This window comes from Humulus lupulus, chromosome 8, assembly GCF_963169125.1.
Source record: "Humulus lupulus chromosome 8, drHumLupu1.1, whole genome shotgun sequence".
Taxonomy (NCBI): Eukaryota; Viridiplantae; Streptophyta; class Magnoliopsida; order Rosales; family Cannabaceae; genus Humulus; species Humulus lupulus.
The window spans coordinates 11,105,906-11,120,122 of record NC_084800.1 but is presented as its reverse complement, the minus strand read 5'-3'; the positions used below and the strand labels follow the sequence as shown (position 1 = coordinate 11,120,122).

At 34.6% G+C, this 14,217-nt stretch overlaps 2 protein-coding genes across 2 annotated transcripts; both read right to left on the bottom strand.

Annotated features, from left to right (window-relative positions):
• Positions 1-5,534: 5,534 nt before the first annotated feature.
• Positions 5,535-9,994, bottom strand: LOC133794543 (probable disease resistance RPP8-like protein 2). The gene has a single exon (XM_062231829.1). The coding sequence runs from the start codon at positions 9,785-9,787 to the stop codon at positions 5,771-5,773; it is 4,017 nt and encodes a 1,338-aa protein (XP_062087813.1). The 5' UTR covers positions 9,788-9,994; the 3' UTR covers positions 5,535-5,770.
• A 674-nt stretch (positions 9,995-10,668) lies between these two features.
• Positions 10,669-13,346, bottom strand: LOC133794545 (uncharacterized). The gene is made up of 2 exons (XM_062231832.1): positions 13,081-13,346; positions 10,669-12,892 (listed from the first exon to the last, which is right to left on the bottom strand). Exons 1-2 carry the CDS (start codon positions 13,091-13,093, stop codon positions 10,812-10,814), a joined length of 2,094 nt encoding a protein of 697 aa, XP_062087816.1. The 5' UTR covers positions 13,094-13,346; the 3' UTR covers positions 10,669-10,811.
• Between the last annotated feature and the right edge of the window lie 871 nt (positions 13,347-14,217).

The following is a 14,217-nucleotide window of genomic DNA, read 5'->3' as shown; positions in this document are numbered from 1 at the left end:
CACCCAACCAGAATAATCCGTCCAAACCAACATGAAAAAATCGCCAAAAAACGCAACCCGAATAAACCGACCAAAATTTAAACCGCAACCCGCCCAATTAAGAATTTATTATTTTTAATATATTCAAATAAATATATAAATTAATTAAGTTTTGTTTTAATTTTTTTACTATAAATTTAAAATATTATTTTAAGCTTAAAAAGATAAACTTCACACTATTAGTAAAAGAAAAAAAATGTAAAAAAAAATACCACTTTTGTTTGGGCAGGTGGGTTGACTTGACTAACTCACCAAAAAAAAAATCATTTCGGTTTGGGCGGGTTAACATGACCAATCTGCCCAAATTATTGGATGGATTAAAAAAAAAATTATTAATTAGGCAAATTACTGATCACTTTTGCTAAGCCAATTATGATATTGGACAAATAGAGGAATCAACAACTATAACATCAACTCCAAACATGGACCAGTGGTGACAAGTAGGGCTGTGCAGAAATTTTTACAACCCACCCAACCAGAATAATCCGTCCAAACCAACATGAAAAAATCTCCAAAAAACGCAACCCGAATAAACCGACCAAAATTTAAACCGCAACCCGCCCAATTAAGAATTTATTATTTTTAATATATTCAAATAAATATATAAATTAATTAAGTTTTGTTTTAATTTTTTTACTATAAATTTAAAATATTATTTTAAGCTTAAAAAGATAAACTTCACACTATTAGTAAAAGAAAAAAAATGTAAAGAAAAATACCACTTTTATTTGGGCAGGTGGGTTGACTTGACTAACTCACTAAAAAAAAATCATTTCGGTTTGGGCGGGTTAACATGACCAATCTGCCCAAATTATTGGATGGATTAAAAAAAAAATTTTTAATTAGGCAAATTACTGATCACTTTTGCTAAGCCAATTATGATATTGGACAAATAAAAATACCTTGAAACCCGCCCAATGATAGCCCTAGTGACAAGTTCGTTTCTTTGATCTGTCTCCGCTTCTCTCTCTCTCCAACCTCCGTAACGCAACAAACTACTGCTTCGTGTCGATCGAATTCATTTGTCAGGTACTATTATATTATAAATGTAAAGACAGAACGACAACAACCCAAATGTCGTCGTCAAGAGCAAGCCCTATTGTCTTCTCCGGTGACGGTGCTGTATTGGCCCTAGCCCTAGCCTCCCCGCAGTTCGTTCTTTCCTCTAGTACAAAAGCATCTCATCCGCCCTCAACAGGCTCCGGAACGCCCCTTCGGTCAAAGTATCCGATCTTCGCTCAGTCATTGCCATCGACTATTCCGAGCATTTGAACGATTTGCAGCAAATCCGGTGATGGCAAAATCTTGATCGTCTGCGGTACTACAGAGGCAAAATTGGTCATAGACGGTAGCTGGAAGAGCCTGAGGCCAAGTGGCTTGGTTTGGTCTCTCAAGAATCTGGAGATATAGTCGTTATCCTTCAGAGAACTCAAACCGTAAGTTGCTGAACTTTCTAAATTTATATTAATTTATGCGATAAGAATTGGGAATTTTCTAAAGCCTGAGGCCAATTTAAACCGTAAGCATATAAATTGGGAATTTTTTCCCTCCCGAAGGAAATAAGATTAGGTTTAAGAGTAGTGTAGCAAGTTGAATTTAACTGAACTAGGCACATTGACTGATACTTGTTAAATGTAGAAGCAGTATTTTTTTTTTCGGGAATATTGAAATAGTATTTTAAAGGCTTTATACATTTTTTGAATTTTTTCGGGTGACAAATTAATTTTTGGATTTATATTTTTGTAAAATTTTTAAAATAGAATATTAAACTTTAAATTTTGATAAAGAAAAATTTAAATATATTATAACATTTTTAAGCAGAAAAATTTTATTTTTGTTCTGAATGGGTAGTTTGGTAAATTATTTATAATTTTAGTTGAATTTTTTTTGATCAAAATTAGATTTAAAATTCTATTTTAACTATTTTATAAAATACAGCTCAAAAAATAATTGATCAAAATACAAAGTCAAAAAATATAATGAAAAAAAAAACACATTATGAAAAAAAAAAAATATAAACCCTATTTTAAAGATGGTTTTAAGGAAAACATTTGTACAAACGACTACGATAGTGGAAAACGACAATGTTAGTTCCAGTAGAAAAACGACAACATGTTATTGATCGGATGCTTTATAGCATCCTTCCTAACATTTCAAACAAAAAATTCGCCAACTAATTAATATGCTTCTCACAAGTACAAAAGCCTAGGAAATTCTGAAATTTTAAAACTAAACTAATTCCCATTTCTCAGAAATATATATACAGTACATTAAAGTCAAATGTAAACATTATAACTGTCAAAATGAATAGCATAAACAAAATTATATTTAGGATGTTCAACGCAACCCAATTCATGAGTTCTAAATTTGTGGGTTTGTTTGGAACCGGATTTTACTAGGGAAAGTAAAAAAAAAAAAAGTTGGGAAAAATCAGATTTTACTGTCTGGACATGTAGAAAAAGTGCAGCTTAAAATTATTGTTGGAAACTTGAGGAAAAATGAGTTAAACAAAAAATTTGAGGATTTCACTTTCACTTTCTTTATTTTTTTGGTGAGGAATTCAAAATCGACAAGCTGCTCACTCATCTCTTCTTCTACCTCATACTCTCTCAAACTTTATTGTCTCAATAAGCCTAACCCAACCATAGAATCTTATTGCCAAAATCATCTACCTATGAAAACTTATTTGTCGTCCATAGATATCATCTACATTGTTGATTGAGTTGTTTTTTGCTGGTCAAATCTCAAAAGGAAGAAACAATACTGACCATGATATAAGCTCTTCTCTGAAACCATTAAATCTACGTGATCATATGAAATAGTAATAAGATTCAGTATGTTCTTTCTTTTTCTTAATGAATTTCTTTGCCTTTTCTCTTTCTCTTAAGATTTTTTGTAAATTTATTCAAGATTTATACAAATAATAATTTGAGTTTGATCAGAAGTATGCTTAGTGTATCCTTACTGTTTGATCAAATGCTTAATTAAATATGTGAATATTCTGGGTAAGTTTTATGATTTTTGTGATTGTTTACATCTTGGAGTTTGTATTACTGCTAGTTGTTGCATGTGGCAAAAACTATCAGGTTTAAAATTTTATTATGAGATATGAGGCTTATCTTTTGTGTAAATGATGATTTGGAATGACATTTTGATTGATCTCATATAAAAACATATTTATTCATATATATATATATTTATTCTGGTTTTCTATTATTGTTTCAGTGTTTTTTTAAGATATAATTATATTTTTGATTAATTTTATACCATAAGCTTAAATCAAATTTTAGATTCTATCGCTAGAAATGATTGTGATAAATGAAACTGTGCTAAGTTATAATTAATAGATTTTGTATTTTTAAAATTAAATTAAAGAAAAATATATTTTTTAATTGGAAAAAATATTATTTTAAAAATTCATTAGAAAAAATTGAAGGGAATTCTTATTGTTTACATATAAGTTAAACTTTAAAAATTTTAATCGAACCAGTTTTATTTCTTTTAATTATTATTATTTTTTAAATCTTCCACACATATCAAAGAACCAAATAAGAGAAAACTTTCTATGGAGAATTTATTTTTCTTCCCTCCTCTTGTGAGCCTACCAAATATAAGAAAACAATTTCCTCATTTTCTCCATCTCTTTCTTTCTTTCTCATTCTTATTATTTTTATTTTTCTTTTTTATCTTTCTTTTCTTACCAAATTCCAAGCCCCAAATAGAATATTATAGTAAATGGCTCAAAATATTGGCATCAAGAAGGTAATATAATCATTTTAAAAATTGGTGAGAAATAATCCTTTTATATTGTTAATTATCTAAATATATATTTTTTTTATCATTTTTTATTTATTTATTTAGAAGCGTATGCTTTTAATATAGTAGTATATGTATATGTATATTAGTTTTGTTTAATTAATTTTTATTTTAAAGTTATATTGATTTTTTAAGTTTTTATGGGTTGTTGATATATTATTTTCCAACTAGTGTATGTGTTTTTTGTGGTATGGTATACATAATGATAGTATATTTTTTTGTATCATGGTATATACATTTAAATGGTAGTATATAATTTTGTTAGTATAATATATACATTTTTTAGTAATAATTTTATAAATTTTGTTGGTATATTATTTTTAAATTCAGTTTATGTATTTTGTGGTATTATATATCATTCAACAACCTATAAAAATGAAAAAAAATCAAAATAACTTTAAAATAAAACTAATATACATATATCATAATATTAAAATATTTTGAATAAAATAAGAATTTGCTAAATGACATATTTAGTAATATGTAATATTAAAAATATGGTTAGGCAATTAAAAATATGGATATTTACATATATTCACACACCATAAAAAATCATTATGCACCAAACCCCTTATGTGTTTCGGGAGGGATTCTAATTTCAACAAAATTCTTAATCTAATTCATCCGTTCTAAATTCTTCATTAATTGACACCTTCAAAATGGTGTGATATAATAAAGTTGGGTTGGAGCTTAATCCTTTCTTTGAATACCAACATAACTTGAATTTTTGCGTCATTACATAGTTGAATTGGAGAAACAATATTGCTTTGTAACAATATTTATGAATGTTTAGAGAAATTAGAAAGCTTTCAGAGATTGCGTAAAATAAATATGGATAATTAGGAATATATTTCCCTCAAAATGCATCATAAGAAATAATAACTATAAATACTCTGTTTCCCACAACTTCAGAAGCGATAGTTTTAGCAAAAAACGACAGCATATGTAAAAACGACAAATTTGATGGAAAACGATAATATTTGTAAAACGACACTATTATTAAAAACGACGCTATTTGTCAAAATCGATAAATTTGACAGAAAAGGACAACTTTGGTCAAAACGACAAAATTTGGAAAAACGATAATTTTGAAGAAAACGACAACACTGGTCGAAAATGACAACTTTGATGAAAAACAACGATAGTTGTCAAAAAGCCAGTGTTGGCGAAAACGACACTATTTTTCAAAACGGCAGCTTCTGTCACAAACGACAACTTTGATGAAAAACGACATCATTTATAAAAAACGATAATTTTGACGTAAACGACAACATTTTTAAAAAATGACAAGTTTGACAAAAAGCGACAGCATTTTTCAGACGACAATATTTGATAAGGACTTTATATTTTAATGTAAACGACAACATTTGTACTAATGACAATGTTAGCTTTGTTGCATTTTTCCTAAATTCCTAACATTTCAGACAAAAATTTGCCAACTAATTTATATCTTTTCTTAGGGCCAAAAGCATATAAAATTTTGAAATTTTAAAACTAAACTAAAATATTATACTAAATTTTAATTTAAATTTATACATTAGAAATATCATAATGAGTGTAGTGCTGGCGTGTGCAATTTTTTTAGGCTGTTCAAGGCAACTCATTTCATGGGTTATGGTGGGTCAGAGATTTCATAAAATAAATAAATATGGATAGTTAGGAATATAGTTTCCTTAAAATGCATCATAAGCAACAATAACATTAAACATTTGCTTCAGAAACAGTTTACATGTAGATTACAATATAAAAACAGTGATTGCTTAATGTTTTAATTGAAACGGGCCAAATAAACACCAGCAAAACAAACTCCTTCAAAGATGAAAAGGTACATATTAAAAGAAATAAACAAACTGCTACTATTCATAACTAGGCACCAGATTAGGAATGAAGGCTACATACCATACTTAAATCTTTATCAACTGTCCTTGTCAAGGATATTGATTAATGGAGACTGAGTAATGTCACCCCAAATTAGCTTCTGGTCACGTACTATCTTTCTTGCAAATTCCTCTGGCATGTCTGTTAACTTCAATTCAGCTAGTTTCTTTAGGTTCTTCAATCCATCTGGTACTGTCAATCTCTCACAGCCCCTTATCTCCAAATCCCGAAGTTTTTGCAGTGCTTTATCTTCAATTATCAACTCTTCCAAATCTTTTATCTTCCATATTTTTAAGTCTATTAGCTGAGGAAATCCATCATTGGAGCAAACCATGCGTGCTCCCTTGTAAGAGCCAGAATAGAAGTATAGTTGTTTAAGGTTGGGAAGTTTTTCGAGCTTAGGCATTGGATCATCTGAAAGAGCTGAGGCTGATAAGGTAAGCTCAGTAAGTTTGTCAGGGAGTTCATTTATAAGGACAGGATTCTCTAGCCTCCCAAATAACTCTATGCTGGAGAGATTGGTAAGGTTTGAAAGGTTCAAGAATAGCTTATTGGGTTTACCCGTTTCATCAATCGATCTTAGTCTCAAAGTTTGAAGGCGCTTCAGTTTAGACATCCGTTGTGATGACAATTTCTCTTGCTCTGACACATCCAATTGGAACACCATTGCTAATTTCCTAAGATCATTTGACTTGTCGAGGCAATCCTTGAGAGGACTATCTTTATCAACAAACACACCCCACAAAGTTTGAAGCTTCTTCAAGGAATTGCCTCTTGGATGATGCATAAATTTACATCGGTTGCTGTGAGGCAAGTACAGATTTCGAAGTCTCTGCAGTTTCCAGACCGAACTGGGGAGAGAGCGGACATAAGTATGCTTCACATCCAAGGTTTCAAGCTGCACTAAGTCGCCTATGCACGATGGAATTTTCTGCAAGTACGTCCACCTTAAGCCTAGATACTTCAACCTTCTTAGCTTTCCTATGGAGTTGGGCAATTCTGGTTTGAAAACGCCTTCAAGATCAAGAACCTTCAATTGTTGAAAATGACCACGTTGAATTCCCTTGCAAAGAAAGCTTCCTATTGTTTCTCCTGGTTCTTCTCCTTCTCGAGGGTCAAAAGTCAGAAAGGTGTGAAGGTTTTTGTAGTCTAGTTCAAAACTACATTTTGTTGAGCCATCCTGAAGTTCATTGCCTGTGCGAAGAAAGCAACCTATGTCATCTCTGGGTTCATCGTCTTGTCGAGGATCAAAAGGGAGAAATGAGTGAAGTCTGTTCAAATCTCCCAGATCATCATGTTTTGAGTCATTATCACTGTGGATGAGACAAAGGCTAAGACCATTTTTGTTAAAATGATGAGCAAGCCTTTGAAGGTGCTTGATTTTTTGTGGTGAATCATGAGAAAACTGGAGATATCGTGGTTCGTTTGTACATGGAAAACGACATGTCTTGACTTTCCCACTGGTCTTTTTCTGAATCATCTGCACAATTCCTTGATCAATCAACTTATAAAGCTGCTTTTCTGCAATTTGTTCAAGAGTTTCGTTATCATCTCCACTTTGTTCTACTAACCCTTCTGAGACCCACAACGTAACTAATCTCCTGACGGGGATATCAAAGTCCTTGGGAAAAATTTCGAAGTGCTCAAGTAGTTTTTGTATATCTGACGTAAACTTTTTCGGTACAGTTTCTATGAAACTACTCTTCAACAATGGTAATGTGGCAAGAGCCTCAGAAGCCGTGGCGTTCTGCTTCAACATCATATATCCAACACGCACGATGGAAAGCGGTAAGCCCAAACATCTCCTAACAATATCTTGTGCGATTGTTTCTTCGTTTGAAGTAATGTACACCATCTGTTTGAGCAAGCCTAAACTTTCATCAGTGGTTCGTAGGCGAAGTTTTAGAGTGGGGTGACTCCTCTGATTAGGGTCAACTACTGAAGCCACATTCTCATTTTGTGACGTGATTAGAATTCTGCTCCCTTCTGTTTTTCCAAGGGGCATTCTTTCCATCAGTTTATAAAAAACTTCCTTTGTTGAGATATTGTCCAGAACGAGAAAGGACATGTCGTTCACTGGAAAGTTGTCTATCTTCTGCTTGTAGTGTTCAAGTTTCTCCTGCAAAATAAGACCGCGCTGGTCCATAACCTGTACTATTACATCATTTAGAAATGAGAATTGGTCGTCGTAGTCTTGAGGTACAGAAAGCCATACACGGATAGGGAAATGGGCCATAATAGCTCTATGACTATAAATTTTTTTTGCCAAGGTTGTCTTACCTATGCCCTCCATCCCTACTATTGAAAAAATGTCAACAGTATTGTCGCAATTTTGATGCTCGCTAATGCTGGTGGTCAATTGTGAAACTACTGCTTCTACATCTTCTTCCAGACCAACTACTAAGCTTGACTCGTCTCTTAACTCACCGCTGTATGCTGTTATGCTCCTTTCGAGAATACACATATGATGTTTGATTTGGTCAATTTCTCGGGAAAGTTGGAGCCTGGCTCGTGTATTCAACAATGTATTGGTGCTCTTTGCTTTCTCGACAAATGTTGTTGTAGATTTGAAAGCTGCCATTACTATATTTTCCATTTGCTTCGACCATGCTTGTCTGATATTTTGTATTGCAGCAGTTGAATTTGCATTATCTAAGAGATTAAGCATTTTCTCCATCTGATCACAGATCAACATAAGCTTGTCGGATACCCAGCCTAGTAGCAGGCTCTGCTTCTTGAGGTAAGAGCGAAAATTGCGTATGAGGGATGGAAATTTAACTTCAAAGTCTGTTTCGTGAAAATAATGGTGTTTGGATTTTGATGGATCTCTTATGATGAACTGGAAACCATACTTTTCTTTCCTTTCGAAAAGGTCAGAGAAGCTGACATCAATGCACTTCAAGTCTGCCTTAAACTTTCTCTTTGCTCTCCAAACGCTGAGAATATATACAGCTCTAAGCCACTTGCCTCGACACGAAAACGATACTTTTGAAAAGGTGTCGATAGCAGCCTTAGCTTTGCTCACGATCTCATCTAAATCCATCAACCATACCCTTTCAATTTGGCTCTCGAGGCGAAGACCTTTGATGTGCTGCAAGAAAGGACAGAGTAGCATCAGTTGCATCTCAACTGTTTGGCCTTTAATGCTGTCCAAACTTTTTCGATCGATCATACTGATAGCAGCCTCTACTTTCTCTAAAACAGAAGATATCAGCCCTCCTGCCCCAACTTGTAGTATAGAGTTGACCAACTTGTTCTCATGTTCTTCAATAGGCCTGTTCAGAAGCGTTCTTATTACAGACCACGATTTCTCCTGTGACTCGCAGATGTGCAATTCAAGTGCTTTCTTCCTCGTAAAACTGCTATTTATACGATCCTTGATCTGCATGGTCTTCAGGAAAAGCTCGTCTATATCTGATAAGTACTTGATCATTGATGAGAAAGACAGAGATATTCTTTTTAACTTTAATTCCTTTTTTCTTCGACACTCAAAGGCTTCAGTCAACTTATCTGCGTCGACAACAATGCCACTCGCATCTTTTATCCAAGCGTATTCAGTTAGCCCAACAGCTTCTGCTGTACTAGAACCAGAGTCTAGTTCAGGATCCCATAGTTGATGCCCTTTAGCCGTTATTTGGTCACTCAAAGACGTAATTGCTGCTTCATCATCCACAATGGCACGCAATAGCCTCGACTCTTTTCTGATCCACTTGATGTCATTGTCCAAGAGTTGAAATGCTATGAAGTTTACAAAAATGAAAATGCCTGCTGCGATTAGCAAAACACACAACAGGACTTGGTACAACGATATATTCTTTACGTTATGCCAAAACAAAGTCAAAGAAAGTATCAAACAGCAGTGGGCATCAATTTGGTTAAAATCGACAAATGCATTGGCTTTCGTCGTTGCTCTATTATCCTTTTGGTGTTCCAGAAAATATGTCAGCAGAACCAAACCAAAGTTTGGCGAACCGGCGGAGATGGCGTTCTCCTCCAGAGGCGACCCCCCAAATAGGTTGGCACCAGCTACTTCCGACAGGACCATCCATTCCATCGTCACTCCCTCAATCTCTCTCGCTACTATGGAATTTGGTAATAACAAAACAAAAGCATTGAATCACAGACAGAAGTCAGTCGCACCCCTTCATCACACATTACTACTACTATGTGGAGGCATAGTTTTTTTACATTTTTTAATCATTTTATTAATGTCCCTTATCCATAATATCTATCAGTGCTCAAACTTCTTTTGTCTTTACTCAAACTTTCCTCCATTATTGTCCTTTGTAAATACCAGAGATGTGTCACATTTTTCTTGGCTATTTGGTGTGGTGGTGGGGACAACGCACTTCCCCATAAGACCTGTGCGAATTTTATTACAATCATGTCCTTCCAACTTTATTTTTAGGATAAGGATTAGGATTAGGGTTATAATGAGTCCAAAGAGGACAGAATAATCGAAGACGAAGACTGAAATTTGCATATAATATTCTATAAAACATGTGGGATGAATGCAAGGGCTTTGGGATACGTGAAAGTAAAAATTTTGTTTTTTTTTTTCCACCAAACCTAGGTATCATTTCTTTGACTTTCATTGTGGTTAGGATAGGTTAAAGTTCGCAGAATAGTTATTATGTTCGTCAGAGCAGGTGAGATATTTATTGTTTGCAGTAATGGTGCCAACTGCCAAGGAATACATTGAAGTGCAAGAAAGTTGCGTTCTAAATTTTAGTTTCATGTTTGAGTCTCCAAAAGTGCTTGAATCCTTTTTTTCCTGTTTTTATTTCCGTGTAAATTCATCGATTCCTTTAATATTTTAATTAATCCATTATAAAAGTGAATTTCAACCCAGTTGGGATAAGAGTACGATCCAAATGATGTCACTAATGCTTTGATGTCGATAGCTGGGATAACAAAATTGTGGGTACCCTTAAGTTAATTGGCAACCATGAAAGCTCAACATTATCAAATAGAAACATACATATTATTAGTATTACTTGTGCGTTTATCGCAAAACTTAATTTGTGTTTAATGAGAATAAGCACGCGAATAGTTTGTCCGGTAAACTCATAGTTCTCCTAGTGCAGAATCAACTTGGCCCTTGTATGACCCTTGGAAATTTGAAACTGCTCTGTTATGCCAAGATGGGCCATGAGAAGCCAAACATGAGTGAGGAGCTCTCCACCTCGCCTGAGCTGCTGAGCATGTTGACTCCACCTACACTGGTTAGCCGCGTACGATAGTATTTCGACCCACAAACAACTGATCAGTTTCCAGCGTTCCTCTGTTTCAAGCAACGACTCCAAAGTTTTAGCAAGAATGCATGCCTCAAACAGCACTGATTTGCTTCTATCTCCTTTCACTTCAGATGGATGAACTTCCGTGTTCACCTCCATCAACATCCGACAAGCTTCCTTGGGATCTTTCTTATGTTTTCTTTGGTTGAAAAACTCCGAAACCTCAGCACACGTGTCTTGAAACCTGATCTGTCCAATCCCATTTGGCAGCATGAAAGGGCAAACGACTACGAGATACAACATGTAGTCCGACAACAACTTGCTCACATCTCGGTTTGGATCAGTACAGGTTTCGCTTCTTGGATTACTCGAATAGTAACACAGATCAGTTGCAATGTGCCATAAAAGAATGCTTTGGTCGAATTCTAAATCAATGGTCGAACCAAATTTATCATATAAATTCTCTCGTTTGAGGACATGGTCACCCCTGCTACGACATAATTCCTTGCAGCCCCTGAAATCATCATTGTCACCACTCGATTTCTCTTTCAGCTGCTTAAATATTAATTCCTTTAAATGCTTGGGCACATCTGTCACGTACATGTGTCTGTATTTCTCAAGCAATTTATCAATGCATAAGAGCTTAGCAAGAACCATAATCTTTGGTGGCTCGCTTTTGAGGCTTATACCAATTAAGTTGTACTGTCTTAACTTATTAGACCACCTAGGCCTGGAATTGAATATGTATCTATCAACAGCCACAATAATTTTCTTGTGCTTACTTAGCCATAGTATTGTCCAGTCTGAAGTAAGCAATACAATAACTGCATAAAATTCCAGGATTATTGCTCCGACCAACAATATGTAAGAGATAATTACATCAGTTCTCGTGTATGCTTCTTTATTGGTGAACTTAAATGCAAAAAGTACTGAAACTGTGGAAGAAAAACTGATGCAACGAAGAACTGCACCAGTCCAGGAGTGGATCAAGGCCGCTTTCGTGTAAAATGTATCGTACATGAATCCGAGCTCGATTTCAATCACTTCAAAAGCCTTATCAGAAGATATGTGTTTGAAGAAGGATCGGCTTTTGGTGATCTCATGATAACTGAGGATAAGATCAGCACAAAGCCGTCTGAAAGTTGTGAAGAAACTGTGAGCTTTGCGAACCATCTCTGAACTTGAATCAATACTTTTTCTGATCTCACGATGAGCACCCCTGGCTTCGCTAGCCTCGATGACTGTAGACTTTACATGAAAACCCTCTTCTTTTCTTAAACAGAGCTCCTCCATGTATCTAGCGTAATTGGGACCAGGGTCAGGTTGGGGAAGCATGGACTCTCTGAAATGCTCGTTGCTGGCAGATCTCAGTGCCCAAGTTCTCTCTCCAAATTTGATGATACCAGCTACGAACACGGGAATAGCTAAGAAATTTAACATCTTTGAGTTCCAGGCCCTGAGGAAGACATAAAAAGCTACTCCCACTTGAACAAAGAGACCAAGCAAGTGCCTGAGCCACAACTCGTTGTCTTCTAACGCGTAAGCAGTGATGGTGTCTGGGCCACCGAGGTGGAGGAGGAGAAATGGAGCCCAAAACGCCATTATTACGTAGTTGGGGTCTGTAGAATCGTGGGATGAGCCTGAGCTTGAGTTGGCTGAATTATCTTCTTGGTTGTTTGAGAGTATGCCAAGGGAAACTGTGGCCACTGAGTCGGCCGATAAGTAGGCAAGCCATAGAGCAATTCTGATTTTGTTACTGCTCGAATGTTTTCTCCAGTTTCCGATCAAAATGAGGATGATCTGTAGGCCAAGGCTAGTTAGAACCAGTGCCCGGAGCTCGCATTTGTTCCATAATTCTCTGGCCTTTTCTGGGAAAATTTGCATCGTGTTCCTCTTCTTGGCCAATATTAAACCGGCGATGCCTGCAAATTTCATGAATTCGAATCAAGATTCTTGAACAAGAGGACATTAGTTTGCGTTGCTTAGATGTTGTTGTATTGTTATTATTATCCATTTTGCAAAACAAGTTAACTGTTTGCATCAAATATTTGAATACAAAATCAATGGCAGAGGAAAGGATTTATGAATGGACAAAAGTAATATCACTTACTTCTGACCAACATCAGTTTTCTCTTTCAAAAGACAGCAGAAAACTAGGAATAACCGTCACAGCGAAGCTCTTTTAACGTCCGTGGAGAATTTAGTAGCAGCTGTTTGTGCTTAAAACAGGGGAACCACAAATAAGATTGTAAGACGATAAACGAAAATAAATTAAAATTGGAAGCACAGTCATTTTACAAAGGACTCGTTACAGTTCCCCCTTTTAAGTGATTAGTTTAGTCTCTTTTTTCTCGACATTGCCGATTGCACCTATCTTATGTCTAGAAATAAGAATAGAAAATCCAAAAGAAAGAAAAGAAACTGGTGGGGTCCTTCGAAAAAGCAGCACAATTAAAAACAAAAATCCTTTATGATCGATTGCATCCGTTCGCAAACAGTGAACCTTATTAATTAAGTTTTAACGCAGACTTTAGACATATCACTACCAATTAAACTTTAGATTCTAATTCAAAATTTGAAGGTGTTAGAAATTCTAATCTATTTTTCATGATTTTTTTTTTCAATTGATGCATGAGATTTCCACTTTTTAGCTTCCGGTATTATTCTGGGATTAGTCTCTTCCTTACCTTTTGCTCTTGATATCATAATGCGGTCAAGAGAGCAAGCCGCTAAGCCCATACTAATATGAACTTCATTCATATATCAGCTGAGTTTTGCTCTTACTTTGTTAATGTTACAGTTTTCCCAACCTACTGTTAAGCATCTCTGACAAAAGTGGCCCCTTTTAACAGGTGCAGCTATTTAAATGATAAATTAAATCATTCAATGTTTTGCAGATTGATTTTTATAGGCGTATTTTACAAAAATATTTATGTTTAGTTTTCTTTTTATATAAATATAAATTTTTTCAACATCACTTTGACAAGTGTTAAGTGCTGTCGGAAATAAATAAATAAATAAATAATTTTTATCATACAAAATTAATAAATTAAAAATTTCACTAATTAGTTGTATATTATTGGATTCAGTTTTGTGATGAAAGATCGAAGACAATTCTATGTTCTTAATTTGAAGAAGAAGTGGAAGTTAATTTTAATTCCTTTACTATTGTTTTATAGCAAAACTATTCTTGTATAGATTATGTATACATGTAAGTAATATTAATATGTATACATGTCTCTTTTTT

Excerpts from the sequence above, each read along its gene's own strand:
- LOC133794543 (XM_062231829.1), bottom strand. The coding sequence starts at position 9,787 with ATGGAATGGATGGTCCTGTCGGAAGTAGCTGGTGCCAACCTATTTGGG.